The 20,278-nt window shown below is 41.1% G+C and overlaps 1 protein-coding gene across 6 annotated transcripts in view; it reads left to right on the top strand.

The window, feature by feature from the left end:
* The window catches only part of CAMK2D (calcium/calmodulin dependent protein kinase II delta), a 145,680-nt gene that overhangs the window by 68,051 nt on the left and 57,351 nt on the right, over positions 1 to 20,278 (top strand). For 3 of the 6 annotated variants that reach the window (XM_035113116.2, XM_035113117.2, XM_060278554.1), the window contains exons 4-6: positions 11,108 to 11,162; positions 14,057 to 14,122; positions 17,623 to 17,695. In XM_035113116.2, the coding sequence (XP_034969007.1) occupies positions 11,108 to 11,162; positions 14,057 to 14,122; positions 17,623 to 17,695 (194 nt within the window). Of the gene's footprint in view, positions 1 to 11,107; positions 11,163 to 14,056; positions 14,123 to 17,620; positions 17,696 to 18,664; positions 18,738 to 20,278 lie in introns of those variants that run through there. The other 3 variants (XM_035113119.2, XM_035113118.2, XM_060278555.1) reach the window with 2 other exon arrangements.

The raw sequence follows: 20,278 nt of genomic DNA, 5'->3' as shown, positions 1-20,278 counted from the left end.
TGGTCGCTGATCAATTAGGTAGTGTTTGTTTATAGGCAGGATACAGGTGGTAAAAGTGAAAGAGCTGTGCTCAATAAGTGATGAAGTGATGCAGAGGACCTCAGGAGTATTGCTATATGGGTTCTGAATGAGTAATATTCCTTTAAGGATTTGATTTCATACAATACATCTTTTGATGTTGTAACTGAGATAATGCAGGGTCATTGGCCATTATAATATGGTATCTAATCTAGCAGGTAAGTACACACTTAGATTGCAGTTACTTTGTAGTAATCCCATTGAACTCAATGGGACTTTCTTCTGAGTAGATATAGAAATGTTGATAATTATTTTTTTTAAGCCTATGGTGTTCAAGAGTTCTTAACCATTTCCTCAATTGTGACCTTAGGATTATCTGCACTTAAGATCATTAACTGACGTAAGAGTAAATTCTCAATTCAAGATAAATGTAGTCTACTTAGTACTGAAGGCCAGAAACATAGCCCATTGAAACAGGCCTGAAATCATGTAAATGCCAGTTATTTTGTTTGGTAGAATTACACCTCAGTTAAGATATTTTAGACCAGAATCAATATCCACCCAAAGTTTTAAATACCTAATGCCTCCAGCTATGAGGTGAGTGTCCAGAATATGGTTAAACCTCTTCCTTTGAAATTTGTGCTCCCTCAAAGTGATGGAGTAGTCTGGCATCTGAGATTTTGTCCAAAATGGAACCAGATATAAACAGAGGGTTTTAAAATAAAACCAGGTCAGACTGAAACTTATATAGGAATGTTATCATGAAGGTACTAAAGGTAAAGGTAAAGGGACCCCTGACCATTAGGTCCAGTCGTGACCGACTCTGGGGTTGCGGCGCTCATCTCGCATTATTAGCCGAGGGAGCCGGCGTACAGCTTCCAGGTCATGTGGCCAGCATGACAAAGCCGCTTCTGGCGAACCAGAGCAGCACACGGAAACTGCGTTCACCTTCCCGCTGTAGCAGTACCTATTTATCTACTTGCACTTTGAAGTGCTTTCGAACTGCTAGGTTGGCAGGAGCTGGGACCGAGCAACGGGAGCTCACCCCATCGCGGGGATTCGAACCGCCGACCTTCTGACCGGCAAGTCCTAGGCTCTGTGGTTTAACCCACAGCGCTACCCGCGTCCCCTATGAAGGTACTTGTGATGACTAAAATTGTACTGGCAAGGCATTAAGAGTTGTATACTCTTCCATCTTTGAGGAAACACCTCAGAGGTTTGGCCACAAGCCAGAACAGAAAATAAATGTCAAACTCTTAAATCAGGTTAGATATAGGCTTGCCATCACACAGGATCATGCAGATAAGTGACTGAGATGTGTTAATAACTGGAATGAAAACTGTGGATGTGGGCATTCTGCAAATCATTTTATTTTCTATTTGGGAAAAAAAAGGAAAAAAAGAAAGTGGTTCATGGACTTCTCAATATGCACCATGGAATGTGCTGAACTGAAACCAGCAAGAAGGTGCCAGCTCAATGTGAGACTTCATTTCTGTCACCCTCATTCTTTATTAAGTCATTGAACATTCCTGTTGCCAGCTGTCAGTTTGATGGATTCTGGAAGCATTTCCTTTATCTGGGTTAGTGAAAACTCGGCTTCTGACATTGTTGTGTGGAAATTGGCTGCAGAGCACCGATAACTGGAAGTAAAATACCAAATATAGCAACAGCCCATTTTCTTCCCTTCGTCCTAAGACAAATGTTTTTGCATCCTCTGAGCAGGTTCTAAAAAGTGTCACTTCACAAAGGTCTTCATACATTGTGTGTGTGTAAATGTGAAGGGGAGTGGGGATGAATTCTGGCCTATTTATGAAAAAGCTATGCCCATTTAAGAAATTCTGTCCTATTTATGAAAAACTTGTGAATAAACTAAAAATATTAAGGGGCCAAGGTAAACAAGATTTGACTATATGAAGAGGCTTTCCCCTTAGCACTCACATTTACAGACACATGATTGCGAAACATATTTGCAAAGGTTTATTTTCTGTTTCTGTATGGATTTCAGTTAACAATGATATAATAATACTTGCCGATCTGTCTCTGTGAAAGTGCTGTTGCTTTAAGCTCTGTGTGCAAGTTTATGTCAGGGTTTGGCCCTGCCCAGACCTGAAACCTGAGGTCTCCTCAGATGTGGAGGAAGGAGAGCTGCTACCCCCACCTACCCTACCAGCAAATCTTCATATATGTTGATGATCCTAAGGAACCATCAAACCTGGGCATCCTTGTTGAAGCAACAGCTTTCATCACAGATTCAAGTTTGATGGTGTTTGCTTTGATAGTGTTTCCTGCTTGGCAGGGGGTTGGACTGGATGGCCCTTGTGGTTTCTTCCAACTCTATGATTCTAAGTTCCAGCCCTTCCTAGAAATGCTGAGGATTGAACCTGGGACCTTCTGCATGCTTAAGCAGATGTTCTGCCACTGAGCCACAGTCTTTCTCTGTGTTCACTGATCTTGGATTCTTGAAAGAAGCACATGTGTGTTCTAATAATGCCAAGGTTGCAGGTTCGATCCGTGTATGGGACAGCTGCTTAGTCCTGCATTGCAGGGGGTTGGACTAGTTCAGGGGTGGCCAATTCCCAAGAGACTGCAATCTACTCAGAGTTAAAAACTGGCAGTGATCTACCCGCTTTTTTGGGTTCAGGTCAAAGACGTTGTTGAGCTTTTTTTTTAGGAAGGAGGAAGAAGGCCCGGGGGGGGGGGGTTCGGGTCAAAGTTGTTGGGTTTTTTCAGGGAAGAGGTAAAATTCTGAGCTTTTTTTTTTAGGGGAGCCACAGTTGTTCAGCTTCTTTGGGGGGATCCAATGATCTACCAGTTATCTACCCCAGATGTCTAGTGATCTACCTGTTGGACATGCCTGGGCTGAAGGATCCTCAGGGCCCCTTCCAACCTGTACAATTCTACAAATGCAAAAATGAAATATTATTTGAAATTATTTTTGAACCTCTTTGTTTAGAATCTTTTCTTTCTCACTTCTAAGTATAGCCAACGTCTTTCATCAGTAGAAGCTATATCTAGCCTCAGCTTCATCTTAGATGTTTAGATATCGCTTAAAAGCAAGACCAGAGCCCTCCAAATTTCTTAATTCGTTGTTATCCGCCAACTAACCATTTTAGACTCAGGTCACTGGACCATGGCTTAGATCTGCTGAAAAGGTATTTCAGTGATTCCCATGTTACACTCCTCCTGCTATAAGCCTTTTTATTTTGATGGTTAATTTTGAGACTAAAGACACGAACTCCCTTATTCATGAGAAAATCCTGCTAAAATTCACAGGACTGCCTCCTGAGTTAAGGGTTTTAGAATGTTGGTCTTTTCACCTGATGTTGTGTACAAGAATACTCTTTGCAGACATGGTTAAAGTGTATTGAAAGCAAACCCCAAAAGCTATCAAGTGAGAACTTCCAAATGGAACAACAAAAGGCCGGTTATTGTTCCTGGGGATTTGAAGGCACTTAGCTTTTTGGCTTATACCCAAGGAAACCAATTATCTCCTACTGATAACATGCTCTAGAGTGTAATTATTATTGATGCAACTATATGTACTTGGAAAAAATATTTTTAGTGGGCTGAGTTGTGCTCCAGAATATTTAAGTGTGCTGATATTTAAAACGTGTCACAAGTCACAAGTAAAAGGATTTGTATACCATAAGTAAAAGAGGCTCACCACATAAACATGCTTGGTGCGTATATAAGCAAGTAGCCTGTACTGCCTTGTATTTATAAGGGGGGAAATGCCTGTTCCGCCCACAATCTCTACATTCTAGTTCAGGGATGGGGAGCTTGTGGCCCTTCAGATATTACTATATTACCAATAGTCCCAGCTAGCATGGCTAGTGGTCAGGCATGATGGAAGTTGTAGCATAGCAATATCTGGAGGACCACAGGTTTCTCTTCCTTGTTCAAAATGGAAAAAAAACCCACTTAGATTCTTTTTCTTTTGAGAGGGTGGGGAGGAAATGCAAATTCTTTACATGTCTTTCCTTGGCCAGAAAACTCCAGGATCTAACTATCTCATTGCCTGCAGTTTGTTATTAAACATGCCACCCTATTCACAGCTTTTACAACAATTTATTTAGCACTGGTAGTGTGCTGGGTGCTTTGAATTTTAAAGCTTTGGAATAACAAGTAGGCATGCTGTTATTGTGAAGTACTGATTCATTTACTTTTACTCCAGCAGAAAATAGTAACTTGTTCTCTTACGTTTTAAACTTTTAAGGAGAATGAAATGTAAAATACTATTATCTGGAGCAGATTGTCCTAGCATATACAGTGCTTTCAGTTACAGTGGTGCCTCGACTTACGAATTTAATCCGTTCCGAAGGCACCTTTGTAAGTTGAAAAATTCGCAAGTCGAAAAACGCCATTGGAAACGCGCTTTCCCATAGGAATGCATTGAAAATGGAAAAATTTGTAAGTCGAAGCAACCCTATCTAAAAATTCGTAAGTCGAAAAATCCCTATCTAAAACCGCCACGTTTTTTTTCCAGATGTCGAGACATTCGTAAGCACATGGCCATTACCCCCATTCGTAAGTCAAAAAATTCATTTGTCGAGTCGTTCGTAAGTCGAGGTACCACTGTATAACATTCAGCAGTGCTTCCTCATGGAACCTCGATTGTTGAACGCTTCGGAAGTCGAACGTTTCAGCTTTCGAACGCCGACAACTGAATGCTTCAGTTTTCGAACGTGCCTCGGAAGTCAAACGGCTTCCGAGGTGCGTTCCTCCATTTTCTCCATTGCAAATGCTGACCAGCAATTGCGCCTCAGTTGTTGAACGGTCCTCTGGAACGGCTTACGTTTGACAACCAAGGTTCCACTGTACTTGGCACCTTTTTTCCCCTAGAAGAAAAGCACTGCCATCTAGTAATTTTATGGTGATTTTAAAAAATTCAATTACTTGTATGACTGCAAAATATAACTTGTTAAAATGCCCACTTCATTAGGAATTTGCATAGATTATTGCAGAAAAGTAGTTTTAACAATATTTGCATGTTCAAAATAGGTTGGAAATTATGGTAAAATCTTGTGTTTAATGTGCATTAAGAACAGTTTCTTTCCATATTAAAAAAGACCAAAGAGATGAAAAGAAACAAAAACTGAGAGCATATACACCTATACATTTGGTTACAGCAAACGCTAGAGCCAAACAGCAGAAAATCTTCCACAAACATGCAATCCATAGCACACAAAGTGAAGCAACCAGTGAATGTTGCAGTGGCAGGCTTTGTCCCAGAACTATATACATCCAACTATATATATATCCTTCAAATACTGTTGGACTCCAGTTCCCATCAGCTCCAGCCAGCATAGACAGTAGTCAGTGATAATGCAAGTTGTGGTACCACAACTTCTAAAAGGCCTCAGGTTCCCCCTCCTTGTAGGAAGGTGTTTCAGTGCATATGAGGACCTGAGGAATCATGGTTTCTGAACCCATGGAGAAGAGACTCTGAATGTAGTTCTATGCATTTGGCATAGTGGGTGGCATTATTTCCTGACCTTACAGAGGACATTTGTAGGTTGTTCTGCATTCATTAAAAATGCCAGAGTAGATACCGAAAGGATTTTGTGATTTCTTATTTGTCAGCAAGGTCTAGAATTTATCTCTTGACACCACTATTTGCCTCAGATTTTTAGGCTGTCTTCCTAGAAAAGTCAGTTCAGTTATTGGTATCTCTACCTTACATTTTCCATGGTTTAAGAGAGAGATTAAAAGAATTTATTGAGTTTTTCTACAATCTCGTTATCCTCCTCCAAAAGACAGTTGTAGCTCCTTTGTCAGCCAAAGGTCAAACCACCTCCTTGGTTTGTTGCCAGATTCTGGTATATTTAAATGTATAATTCCTCAAATTCTTTCCTTTTGTTCTTTATTGTGTGCTTTTGCCATTTGTGATCTTTTGTTGTCCTTATTTGACCAAGACTTTCATTTTCTGAGAAAAGGTCTTGACTGTCTACCAGCTTCCTTACTCATTAACCACTCTAGTATCCTCTTGGACTTTGTGGTGTACATTTTGTGGTGTACATGTGGTGTTCATTCTTTGTACTGTACATTTTACTTGAGCATCTTATTAGTTCTGGCTCACCCCGAAGCATTCTGGGAAAATTTAACCCTCTTAACTTTCCTTTTCAACTTTCTTTTTAACAATTCCCTCATCTCCAAGAAGCTTTCTCTTGAAATAAACATGACTGTGTTGGACTTTTGTCTTAATTGTTCAATTACAGTTGAATTTAATAGCACTGTGCTCACTCTTCAAATCAGTTCCACAGCAGTTATGTCTGCATGCCACTTAGACTTACACTGAAGATAAAGAAACATGGAACAAAGCAATTTAAAAACACAATAACAGCAGCTAAAACATAAAAATAGGTTTCTCATTTGTTTGCTTAAAATAATCCTTAATAAACTAAACTTTGCTTAAGTGAGACTCCTTTGAGTATATACAGGGTGAGTCTTTTAAAAGAGGCCCCTTGGAACATGTGTACTCTGTATCCACGGTGCCTCTTTTAAAGGACTCACCCTGTATATGAGAGAGAGAGGAAAAAAAACTGGTGAGTTAGGACATAATCGTACCTTGGTTGTCAAATGCCTTGGTACTCATATGTTTCGGCTCCCAAATGATCAAAACCCAGAAGTGTGTGTTCCGGTTTTCAAACTTTTTTTGGGAAGCCGTCTGTCCGATGCAGTTTCCGCTATTGTTTCTGGCACGCCTGCGCAATCAGGAGCCAATCGCAAGCCGTGCCTTGGTTTCCAAATGTTTCAGAAGTCGGATGGACTTGTGGAACGCATTGTGTTCGAAAACCAAGGTATGACTGTACATGAAAGATATCTTGACTCCAATTAATGATGATTAAGACTCCTGAATGCCTAGTGTCTGCCTTTGGAATGGAAGAAATACATTTTTGCTATGTTAATTGGGCTTTGGTGTTTTATGTGTACCAGATTGTGCTTTATTGTTTTGCTGTCAGCAAGGCTATCTCATCTGGTTCAGGAATTTAATATGAAGGCGATGCTAATACTGTATTTTTTAATGAGTAGACAACCTTTTGGAAATTTTGGACTGACATCATCTCTAAAGATTTGGATTTCCAAAATAGCTTACTTTCCTATTTTAAAAAAATCACAGAATTGCCACATTAAGTGTTAAAAGACCATCTATAATCTGTCACTATGAAATTCTTTGTGTGGTAAAGCAGTTCTTTGCTTGATTTAATTCTCATTGATTATAAAAACTTAAAATTGTGACTTGGGATGGAGTCTGTATCTGAATAAATATATTAATGTTACCAGTTCAAAGGTGCCAAACAGCAAATTAATAAACATTCATGTGTTTGCACTCCTGCAGTGCTTATTCCCACCTCCCCCGAATATCTGTATCCTTGATGTTTTTCCTCAAAATTGTGCTCAAGCCAAATCACCTTAAACTGTCCAGTTGTGAACAAATGCATGGGTGCAAAAATACTCAAGGTCTGCCTGCACATCTAATGTATCAGTATTACTTTGGTGATATGCTTGAATACTCTGGCAGAAACACATTTCTGTGAATGGAATTAGGAACAGAACAGAATTCTCAGTGACGTTACGAGTCTGTGCTGGGAGAATGCACTCTTGCAGATGTTCAGAGCTGTTCCTATTGCTGCTCGTTTTGACTTGACTCAACCCAAAGTTCAAAAGATTTTGCAGGATGTGGTGAGATGCATTCTTGCATGTCAGAGCAATAACATAACCCCATGCTAGGTTAGAAAAGGCAACTTGTGGAAACTTCACATCACTCCTCTGTGAAAGCGACCAGAGAGCTTGGTGTCATTTGTGGTTAAAAACTGCTGCCTCTTCAGTAAGCATGACACAACTTCCTTTATTACTGTACTACATCTGGTACAAGAACCAATCACTAATGAAAAAGCACCAATGGAGACTTGTATGTTATCTACCAATGAACTCAGGTTTAGATCCTGGAGCTACCTGGGGAAAAACAAGCTATAGTATGATGCTAGGACAGGGGTCCCCAGACTTGCATCTGGGGGCCGGAGGGCAGGGGAGTGGGCCGGAGGGCAGGGGAGTGCGCGCCCGTGCGCATGCGCACACGCACACGGGCGGGAAAAAATCGCCAAAAATCGCTTGTGCGCATGCGTATGGGCCTCCCCCGACCCGGAAGTGCACCAGAAATGACCTCTTCCGGGTCGGGAGAGGCCCATACGCATGCGCACAAAGGATTTTCGGCGATTTTTTGCCGATTTTTTAGATCGTCGCTGCGCCGCGCGCCGTGAGAGCGGGCGGCGGCAGCGGGCGGCGGGAGTCGTCGCGGGCCGGATTGGAAGGCCGATTGGGCCGCATCCGGCCCGGGGGCCGTAGTTTGGGGACCCCTGTGCTAGGACAACTCCTGTTACTCCTTTGTGCTTGAGCAATGACTATTGTGAGCGTTATGTTAATCCTTTCTTTTGTTAGATACAATTTAAGAACCCTCAGGTGCAGTTCTGTCCTTATGGTTTGGTTTTGTGGTTTCTGCCTTTAATTCAAAAACGCACACAGCCACCCCACACACAAAGGGAGAAGCTGCTACTAAATATAAGACACGTCTTATATTTATTTTTTCCTCAAAAAAACACACTATGGCTTATTTCCAAGGGATGTCTTATTTTTTTCCTCCTCCTGCTGCTGCGGCCGGCATTGCTGCTGCGCCTATCACTATGTCTTATTTTTGGGGTATGGCTTATATTCCTTGAATGCTTAAAAATCCTGCTATGGCTTATTTTATGGGTATGTCTTAAAATATGAGAAACATGGTATGCACGCTACGCATTTTCCTGATGTGTGCTCAGCATGGTTTTGAAAAATCCCATAGCATAGCTATTAGAACAGAAATAAGAGTTGCATTGACTTGGCTTACATCACTAATGCAATTCTTGAAATTTACTATACAGTAATTCCATAAAATACACAAGTGTTCCTTTCACTGTGAAGTTCATATAACCAACGGTCTCAATGTTCAATAAGTCAAAGTACAAATGACCTGAAAGGGTTTTTTTGGGGGGTGAAACCCTTTGGGTGCAGCCCAAGGTTGGAATTTAGCATTGCGTTCTTCACATTGTTTTGTCTGTGCACATACTCCAGCTTGCCATATGGAACAACACCCACCCTTATGCACTTCTCTGGAGGTTTTTCTGCCCCCCCTCCAAAAAAAGCCAATTTGGGGGGTGCAGGGGGAGGAGAGGGGGGTAAGCCCCATTGCACAACCAGAAGTCCTTGTGCAGGGCTTCCACTGACAGAACTGGTTAGCTGAACCCTGCTCCAAAATTTGCAGCTGAATCCAGCTGTCCTTGTTTGACTGCATTTTTTTCATCAACATCATCATTGAAGTGTGTTTTAAAAATAATCCTTTCACTCCCCACCATATGGCATTTCAGAGGTATGATGCGTATGAACATCGAAGGCTCATTTAGCAGTCTTTGTCTTCTGTATGTATTTGTCTAAAAAGGGTGTTTTTTCACCCATCTAGGCTAATGGCTATATTCACATTCTCTGGCAGTGAATTCTAGGAGTTAATTAGGAATTGTGTGACATAGTCCTTTTGTTGGTCTTGAACCTAATGCTGAGGAATGTTTTTAGGTGACCCCAAGTTCTGCTATTAGGGGAGAGGAAGAAAAATCTCTATTCAATTCCTAATTTTATAAACCCTGCTGCTTAAGTTGCCTGTGGACCATTCAAACTTGAAAGATCAGTGTTGGTGGGGGAAGTTGTGCACACAGGCCACAGGATGCCCCCCCTTTTGTGTGTTTCATATCATTTATTGCTTTTCTAGCTGAGCACTCCTCAGTAGTCCTCCAACAAGGGAAATTTCCATGCATGCTATTTGGACTGCTGAAACAGTTGAACTCTTAATTGTAGTTGGAGTGCTCATAATATGTGTTGCAAGGATCTTGAATATAGCAAAGCACATGCTATAGGTCAGGTTGCCCAGAAAGCATAATGTTTGCCTTACTGGCACGGAGCTACAATCAGTATTTTTTGTTACTGAACACCTAACTCGCTAGACAGCTTCCACTTCCTTTAAAAGTGTGTTCTTCTAATGCTTTCAAGGTATAAGGTGTCAACGCTTAAATAGAAGTGGGTTTTCTAAAGGAATATGTGTGCATTTCTGTTTGACACGCGTTGACCGGGCATTTGACAGACTAATTGCTTCTTTCCCAGTTCAGATCAGCTGCTTGGGCATCTGAAATGAGGTCTGCATGGAGACTTGTAGCTCATTCTTGAAAAATGGGAAAGGGCAGCGCTCAAAATAATCTTTCTACGTAGTAGCTCTTCATCGAACAACAGCAACTGTGTCCTGATATGGCTTCCTATTGTGAACTAAAATGCACTGAGTTCTGTATTCATTTCCTTCTTGATAAAAACAAAGTGCTTTTGACTAATTCACAGTGAAGGGTGGGAAAGATAGCGAAACAAAGACATACTATTCTCCTGGGTGTCTTGGTTGTTAAGGTAATTGTTGAACAGCTTATTCTATTCCCAATTCAGTGTTTGTTGCCACTTGGAACATTTTATGTGCTGATTCCCATTTAATGGGATCTGCAAACAACATTTCTCTTAATACATCAGCTCGCTACCCAGCATCACTGAAGTTCTTCCCCAGCAAGACTTATGTGCCCAAAAGATTTTTGAATAAAATAGATATTAGCATTCATGAAATATGGCTTCTATGCTACAAATTTGTAATATAGTTGGGTGACAGCTGTAACCTAGTGCCCTCTAGATAGTTTTGAATATAATTCCCATCAACTTCCACATTCTTGGCTGTGGTGGCTGGAGCTGATAGGAGATGTAGTTCAAAACATTTAGAGAGCACCAGGTTGGAAAAGGCTGGTATAGTGCAAGGAAAGAGATACGAGCCTATTAGATGGAGTGCTTTCTGTATATATGAAGAAAGAAAGATTCTATAAAAATGGATTGAAAAAGGAAGACAAAGCATAGCTCTATTTTTTTTTTACATAAAAAAGGAAAAATTAATTATCAAAGATGGGAGATAATTATCCAGAAAGGTGAATTAGACAAAAGAGTCAAAGAGAAAGAGATGTCATTTTTCTTTCTTTTTTTACAGTGCGACTTCATGACAGCATATCAGAAGAAGGATTTCATTACTTAGTCTTTGATTTGTAAGTATGTCTGCTTGCTACATACTGTACCAAGCTCTTTTTCTGAAGAATGAGATTGGGGTGTGGGGAGAGCCCACAAAGACCCTGGAGCTGTTCTCTGTGTTCCTAATATTTGGCAGGTGAAAAGGAGGCATAAGTGGTTCATGTCATGGTAGTGGATGAATAAATTATATCTAATTGCATATTGAGATCCACTGAAGCTGAATGTCTTAAGTGGTTAACCCATTTTGTGATCTTGGTTCCAGTCCTTCCACAGCTATGCATTCAGCTGTAAAACACTGTCTATTTTTATGGGTGGGTGTGCAAGGATTCTGTTGTCTTGCTGATAGGGCATACATACACCCAGTAATTTTCTCCCTTGGACATTAAACCTACTATCCAGTTGGTAGACAGGCTTGGTGGGGTTGCCCTCTCCAAGCCAATGTATACTATAGGTACTACAATGGGAAACTGTGGCTTAACAAACCAAGAGAGCTTTTAATTGTGACACAAAAGTAAGGAAATGGAAAAGAGAATGTCAGGAGAAAAGAGTACAGGCTCAAGTCCTAACAAGGCATTAGAACATAGCTGGATCATAGTTAATAATTATGTGAGCTGCCTTGATAAGAGACAGATAAATGCCAGATACCTTCTGAATAACATGCACCAGTGTTACAAAACTGTTCAGTGAGGAATGTGAGGAAATGGTGTTATGTTACAGTCGAAGGTTCTATTTTTGGAAAACACTGAAAAAGCACAAGAATTGCTGGTAAAGATGAGAAGAGAGCATGAAATGTTTTGTTTACAAGACTGCATTTATGAAAGATTTATGTAATAGCATATTATTCAGTGAAATGGCATGCTGTTACGGGAAGAGAGAGGCCACCAAATGTAAAAACATGTAGCTGCAGCTTAAGTCGTAAGGCTATTGTTTTGCCTAATTATGCCCAGTGTTGAAATCTATTTTTGTAAAAGAAATACATTGGGCTTCTCACTTCTGGAGCACATTTCTTTTTGTCAAGAAACACTGGAGCAAAATTGTAAAGCTCATAGATGTTTAAAAAATTCTCATTTTCAACCTCTCGGGACAGCACATTTTGATGTGTTTTTAAAAAACCTAACGAACAAGAAACTTTAATATTAAAACAGTCAGCTTAATAAATAGACACTTTTATTGTGAAAAGTTTTTGTTTCCTTATTTGATAGTCATTCAGCTATTTTTTTGTGTGTGTGGTTGTTTTGTTTTTAAAATAATTTTTTTCACAATGAAATGTTGAAAGTGGTAAGATTGGGGGGATTTGCCTGTGTATGCATGATTCTGTTTATATAATTATCACTATAAAGCTATTACAATATCCATAGTGAGCTGGTTGAAGTAAAAATTCAGCCATAGTGAGGTGTTTACGCAAACTTACTTTAGACTGCCTGCCTTCTTTCTTATAAGCAGTTTTTTTCTTTATTTGGGAAATACTTTAGTATCTCTAGTGGAACAATTAGAAATAGAAGAATAAATTGATATTGCGAAGACTGAAAGGCCACACGGGGACAGGCAGATCTATTGTTTAAAGCATTTTTACTCAGCTCTTCAGCCAAAAAGGCTCTTGGATCAACTTCCCTAAGATCAATAACAAATAAGACAGTCATAAGAACATTAACAGAGATGTGATAGATCAGACAAACGTTTCCTTTAAAAGAGTGGCCAAACAGGTGTCTCTGTGAAGCCCATGAGCAGGAACAAGAGCCCTCCTGCTTTTCTTGCCTCTGTCCAGCTAAAAAATGCAGCACAGAAGGAAAAAGAAGAGGAGGAGGGAAGAGGAATACAAGAAAACTCAGGCATCGGTCCTTGGAGCTAAAATACTCCTACAGTGATCAGGTTCCTTTACAGTGATGAGCTTTAGTGGCACCAGTTCGGAGAGAAGCCAAGCCAAATGGAGCTGTTCTCTCAACCAAGCTGAGAGGGTGGTTCGGCTTCCCAACTTCTCCCTCTGTTGTAGCTTGATGGAACAGATAGATGACAATTGAGGAAAAGCCAAATGGAGCTTGTCTATCAACCGAGCAGATGGAGTGGCCATTAGTGTGATATAAATCCTTTCAAGTTATTATTGTGCCTCTTCTACTAAAAGTGGACACCCGTAATAGGGAGGTTAATTACTTACCAAATCCTTCATTTCTGCGTCACGAAGATCCCGTAATGAAAGCCCATCATAATGTAAGTGATTTTCCTGCACATTATAGGGGGGGAGCGAGGAGAATAAAACTTACTGGAACTATTTGGTATTGCATACAAATATCTCAAGTAACTTGAGGTCAGAACAGCAGGTGGCTGAAGGTCGACATCAAAGGGCTGCTTCACACCTTATCTATCAGGGGTGGGTAACTGGATCTGGCGGGTGGGGTAGATAGTTATCTCCCCCATCCCTTGCAGGCCAAGCTTGGCAGGTGGATGGGAGCTGCCCACCTGTCAATCACCTGACATCACAGTGAGATTAGGCAATCCTTTTTTTTTTTTGCCGCAGTGGGTCTTGCAGAGCGCTTTGCAAAATGGTCTGCAAGATGAGGTCTGCCTCATTTACTACAATGTCCAGTATCCTGCAGATCTATGCACCGATAGTTGCAGTAGTATGAACCTTCTTCATGTGTGACGATGCTCCACGATTCAGTACTTTTGCAACACTTTCAATACTTTGGCAGTTACAGACTCCGCTAACCCGGAAGTAGTACCTCGGGTTAAGAACTTTGCTTCAGAATGAGAACAGCAGCAGGAGACCCCATTAGCTAAAGTTTCTTTGTTAAGAACGGGCCTCCAGAACGAATTAAGTTCTTAACCAGAGGTACCACTGTATAGAATTCTCTCACACATAGGATTCTCAATTATTTTTGTCCGATATAAAAAAAATGCTTTATATCATTAACAGAGTCACTGGAGGTGAATTATTTGAGGATATTGTTGCAAGAGAATATTACAGTGAAGCAGATGCAAGGTAAGTGCTGAATTTCAAGGCTTTTAACTGTTTGTTCATTTGCTGTTTATTTACCTTTAATGTGGTACCGTATTTGGCACCATAATAAAATGATGGTTGGAGTTCCCCATCGGTACTGACTTAAAAGTAGGAAACATTATCAGCTTGCCACACAAGGAATTCATGGATTTATTGGGCAAGCCTAGTTTGATGATGCACTCCTTATAAGGATGGTGGCTTTAGTCTGCTTTAAGGGATTAAAGTATTTCCCCTTCATCTAGTGCACCTTTTGACAGGGGAAATCACACTGTCCCAGAACTTTAATATTATTCATCTATTATTCTTTCACAATGCATTTTTGCTAGGAAAGTATGGTTCTCAGTTAGCCCAACAGACCCATCTAGTTTCCTCCATTGAAATTTGGAGTTCCACATTTATTGCTGTGATGAGCACTTCTCATGCATGTCCACACACAAAAATCCATGCCCGCTGTTTTCTCAGTTTTTATATAAAGCACATGGAAGCGGTTGAGTGATCCCTGCAGGGGGGGAAACACATTTCAGCATGCTGGTGATCTCACCTGGGCACCACAGTGTTCCTAATCTACTTTCCACTTTAACTAATTGCCATTTTACAGGGAGCTCCAGAAAGTGGCGTGGGTGGGTGATAACATCTGAAACGATCCTTTCCGTCTCAGTGAGTGGTGCCCACTGGTACAAATAATCCCTTTCAGAGAACATTTTGGTCCTGAGGAGAACAGTGCCAATAGATCGAAATCTCCTTGCTTGTCTTTCTAGCCTGAGCACACAGTCCCCATCAGGTGCTTCCCTCAGGGGCGCTCAAGATGAAAAGACTTTGATTGCTGGATTTGGGTTTCTTCCTGTTGCACCATCCAGGAAGATAAACCACTCCCTCTTTCCTCTCTATATACTCTGCAGTGCAAAACAGAAGGGGGAGGCAGCTTCTGAGACTAGGCAGTGGTTCTTAGATATTTTTGGGTTATGGACCCCTCTGAGAATCTGATGAAAGCTGTGGACAGCCCCCCCCCCCCAAATGCACATACATACAAAATTTAGCACAGTTCATTTTATTGTTTTGGAATACGTGCCCAGTTCATGGACCCCAGGTTAAGAACCCCTGATATAAAGTCTGCTTTCCACCTCTGCTGATCATCAAACACTGCTTCTTCAGAGATCAAGGGTTTAAGATTCAGTTATGTTTGCTGGTATTAGAGACAGTGGTCATAACCCAGAGAATTGCACATGCAGTTCTGTGTATCTAAAAGGGCATTTTCACTGTTTCCTAAAACCTATATGTTCTTGCCCTTTTCCATTCCCAAAGTTAAAGTGTGATTTTAATTTTTTTTTCTAACTTTTAACAAGTAGTTCCCCATGGGATATTTTTTTTTGGGGGGGGGGAATCTAGGACCAAAGCATTAAACAGGTCATTGTTGAGCCCCTCATATGACCATTTTGGCATTCTCAGTGTGTTTGACCTTGGCTGTAAATATGCCAAGAACATTGGAAAAAGCTTTCGGTCTTCTTGGCTTCTAGACATCGATAAAAAAATTCAAATATGGATGTGTAAAATGACAAACTGTGTGTTCTTGTGCCCAAATAAAAGTGTCTTAATTTGTATCTTAAATTACAGCTTAGTTCTCTGTGCTTAGCAAGAGCAAACATATTTTATGCAATTGGCTTAAAGAAACATAGTAAAGTGCTTCGGCTTCCTTTTATTACTTTTGGATATGCCTGCTAAACATACAGCTGTTCTAGATTAAATGATACAGATCCTCAATGAATTGCACTGATAGTTTTCTGATTTCCCCCCCCCCCCTTATAATTCAGGGGCAACATTTTGTGCCTTTTTAGTTATTGTTTAATTTGTACTTCTCCCTTTCTGTTCCTTTTGTACAAGTGTTGAATTTGTATCTCTCTCTGTGTGTTCTTAAATATGTTGGGGTTAGTGTGGATTGGATAGCGCATGTGCTTAAAAATCCAGTCACTGTGCCACCCATTAGACACCATGGAGAATGTGCACAAATTAGGAGAGTGAACAAAGTATTTTACATATTTTACAGTCAGTTTGTATAACCTCCAAGTCAAATGGGATGATGTATTAACCAGTGAATGTCCATGGTCTTCAAGTTGAGAATACAGTGTGATTTGCCAACATAATTAACATATGCAGTGGGACCTCGATTTACTAATTTAATCTGTTCCAAATGCACACTCGTAGGTCGAAAACTTTGTAAGTCGAGTTTCCCATAGGAAAAGCGGTTTCCCATAGGAATGCATTGGAAACGGAAAAATTTGTAAGTCAAGGAAACCACATCTAAAAACTCATAAGTTGAGGAAACCGCATCTAGCCGCGAACGGGTTTTCCGTTCGGATGTTGAAAAAATCATAAGCGCGTGGCCACTTTTTTCGCTCGTAACTTGAAAATGTCGGATGTCGAGTAGCTCGTAAGTTGAGGTCCCACTGTAGATGTGTTGACTGTGCCAGTGGCTCCCAAACTCCCCTCAACTGACCATCTTAGAATTGCTGGTTGTCCTGGTGGACTTACCTCATGGTTTTTCTGCCCTTTATAACAGTTGCAGTGCACTGTGACAGGTGCTCTATGGTTTTGAATTGTATTCTTGACACTTTCATTTCTCTTATTGTATTTTATTGTATTGCAGTTTGCATCTCCCTATATAATTCAGATTATAGCAGAATAAAATGCAGCATAAGAAAAAGAAGAAGCAATAAAAATAGAACTAAAAATCAGTATAAAGATTTCATGCTGGCATGCTGTGGGCCACCTAAAAGAAGCTCACAGAGCACAGTTTGTGAACCCTTGGACTAGGCAATATGCAGAATTTACCATTGGTGACTAAACAGTGGTACACAGTCTTCATAATGTCTGATGATGTGCATAGTGACCAGTTTTTTTATGCATGTTCTCTATCCCATTCACATTGACAACACTTACATTGTTTGCAAGGACTACCAAAATAAACAGCATCTAGACCAGTGTTTCTCAACCAGTGTGCCTCCAGATGTTTTGGGACTACAACTCCCATCATCCCTAGCTAGCAAGACCAGTGGTCAGGAATGATGGGAGTTGTAGTCCCAAAACATCTGGAGGCACACTGGTTGGGAAACACTGATCTAGACTCACCCAAATAATTTGCATATACAAAAAAAGTTTAACTAAAGATTGCCATTTCCCCCCCTAATATTCCTGCCATTCAATGAGTGGGAAATACAAGACAAAGTATTCTGTCTAATGATGTCACATGTTATGTGTTAAATGTCCTTTTGTTTTTTTTGGTAAATCTTAAAATTTCTGTACACAGCATTGCTGTGTTGCAGATCAGCGTGTAATTGAAATGTGTCCAAAAATGTGATTTTATTTATTATTATTATTATTATTATCATTATTATTTCAAGTTATTTTCATTTTGACTTTTGCATTTAATGTGATTATGTGCCTTTAAAATGTTTTTTCCCTTCCATTCTGCCCTTGTATCTCTGCAGTCATTGTATACAGCAGATTCTAGAAAGTGTTAATCATTGTCACCTTAATGGCATAGTTCACAGAGACCTGAAGGTCAGTATCTGGTGCCCATAGGTTGGCTAAGAAGTGTTTCTCTCTCTCTTTCCTTTCCTTTTCTTGGCTTGAGGCTGAAGGGTGGGTTCGGCTGAGAAGTCCCCTTCGCTTTCCTTTCTCATCCTCAGGATGACAAATGGATAATGCATGGTGCTGCTTTCAAGTTTGCAAGTGTCACAGGTCTAGCATACATCACGGTAGAAGCTGAAATAGGTGTGGCAAGACAAAGTGACCTTCCAGGATTTATTTCCCCACCACCACTTATATCTGTGGTATGATAGATATCTCCACAAACATTGGAGGGAGCTTGCACCTGCCACATAAACTTCGGCTGTGATGTATGTCAGCCTGCAGGTTTTGTTTTTTGTTTTTTTAAAAAAAAACACCACTTCTGTGCAGAGACTTTGGGTTATAGTAGCAGAACAACTGGCTTGGCATTGCTCTGCTAGAGTAGGACCAACCCTCAGGCAAGAGCAAGCACATAATCGCTTGGCTAAATGAAACCACGAGGAGTGAGTAATTTGCCTTAAAAACACATTACTGCCGGAAAGTAATATTAACTGCAGGTTGGGCAGTGCAAAAGAACCATCACCTTCAAATAAATAGAAGGAGCAAACAACACCAGGTGTTTAATACAAGCTTGCAAATAGCTCTGGGAGGTTATTTCTTCATCTGTATACGAAATACATGGCCAAAAATGAGATCTGTGTGTAAAAGTAGACCCCATTTTGGGCCGTTCCTCCTTAGCACTGCTGAGATCAAAATGAGCTAAGTGAGCTGCTTCATAGCAGCACACTCACGCCTGAGGAAGTTAGCTACTCTAGCCGAGGAATGCGGGTCCATTTCCGGAGGTTGTGCGTTACAGTCTCTGTTTGCTGGTTTTGCACTATAACCCAGTCTCACTGAGGGTATACAGACAGTGAGTGTACGGCTTGGAACTAACACACGCCCCCTGGTGTTTGCATGCAGTCATTGCATTCAGCAGATCCTGGAGGCTGTGCTACACTGCCATCAGATGGGCGTAGTCCATCGGGACTTGAAGGTGAGTAATGCTGTTGGGGAAGAGAGAACCTATACCACATGGTCTCAAAGCACTCCTTTTAGCTGCATTTTTGCGTGTAGAGGGGCAAAGAGGCGCCCACTTGTTAACTTGCTGGTTGTCTGGACAGTTCTGAAAGCTTCCACATAAAAGAGACACCAAATTACCAAATCCCCTTGCAAATTTAGAAGTACTTTCCTTTGCTGTTCTCCTTTGGCGTATACGTCACTGAAGCCGTGGATAGGAGCGAACCTGCAGAAGAGTTATCAAGTGATGCTTGAGCTTGTCGTTCCACGTCAATCCATTTCGAATCAAAGAGTGAGAAGCTGTGACTGAGTGTGCTAAGCTGCCGGAGGCATCTCTTTTTACCTCCCAGAAACCTTCTAGCCCATTTTCCTTTGGATTTTTTTATTATTATCTACTTTTCCTCCAGGGTCACAAGATGGAAGGACTGATGTGTTTTGCCACTGAGTGTATTGGGATGCTTTGCCAGCTATTTGTTCAGCTATTCAGCATCAGCATCCTATTTTATGCAGGCTGCTAGTTTCGTTGGGTTCACATTGCTCTGAGCTTTCTTTTGCCTTTTTATCTTTCTGCTTCTGGACTAAGAAAAAAAGGAAATGCCGATTAATTTTGAAACCCATTCTTAAAACACACGATGCAATGGGTTTTGGGAGAGCCCTTGACTAAGACACTGTCCATAGCCTCCCACCCTCCCAGTGCCCCCACTGTTGGCACCAGCTGTTCCTGTTCCTTCTCTCCTTCTTCATCAATACTGCCATTCACTTGCTTGCCAATGAGTAAGCAGGCAGTAACATGCATTGCTCCTCCCTTCTAACTACTCACTGTTGTCCGAACAAGTAGGTTGCAATGGTGAAGAAAACGAGCAGGTGATGGAGCAATAAATCACATGGAGTAGGTTTATTAGAAGAAGAAACAAGGCCTGCTCAGGAGCTGATTCCTTGCATCGTTCCTCTGCATCCAACCAGTCCATGACAAGGAGGGATCTTGCCAGTGACTCCGCCTGCTGGGTTATGGGCCCTTTGGTGGTGTCCTACTATGCTACCGCTTGACACCTGCCGTGCTAGATGCTTGCGAAGGTTGGCGGTTCAAATCCCTATGACGGGGTGAGCTCCCTTGCTCTGTCCCACCTCCTGCCAGCCTAGCAGTTCAAAAGCACACCAGTACAAGTAGATAAATAGGTACCGCTGCGGCGGGAAGGTAAACAACATTTCTGTCATGGTGTTCCATTGCAGCGGAAGCGGTTTAGTCATGCTGGCCACATGACCCGGAAAGCTGTCTGTGGACAAACACTGTCTCCCTCAGCCTGAAAGAGAGATGAGCACCACAACCCCATAGTCGCCTTTGACTGGACTTATGCGTCCAAGGGTCCTTTACCTTTTTACCTTTTTTATATGTATATATATTTAAAAACTTCTTATATGTTAGGAAGGCTCGCAAAGATCTGAAAAGTAAGCAGGGGATAATTTGTTAGGGTTTTAATGGAGATTTTGTACACCACGTTGATATATTTTTATATGAGT

This window comes from Zootoca vivipara, chromosome 9, assembly GCF_963506605.1.
Source record: "Zootoca vivipara chromosome 9, rZooViv1.1, whole genome shotgun sequence".
NCBI classification, from domain to species: Eukaryota; Metazoa; Chordata; class Lepidosauria; order Squamata; family Lacertidae; genus Zootoca; species Zootoca vivipara.
The sequence above is the reverse complement of the archived record's forward strand: the minus strand, read 5'-3'. Positions and strand labels throughout refer to the sequence as shown.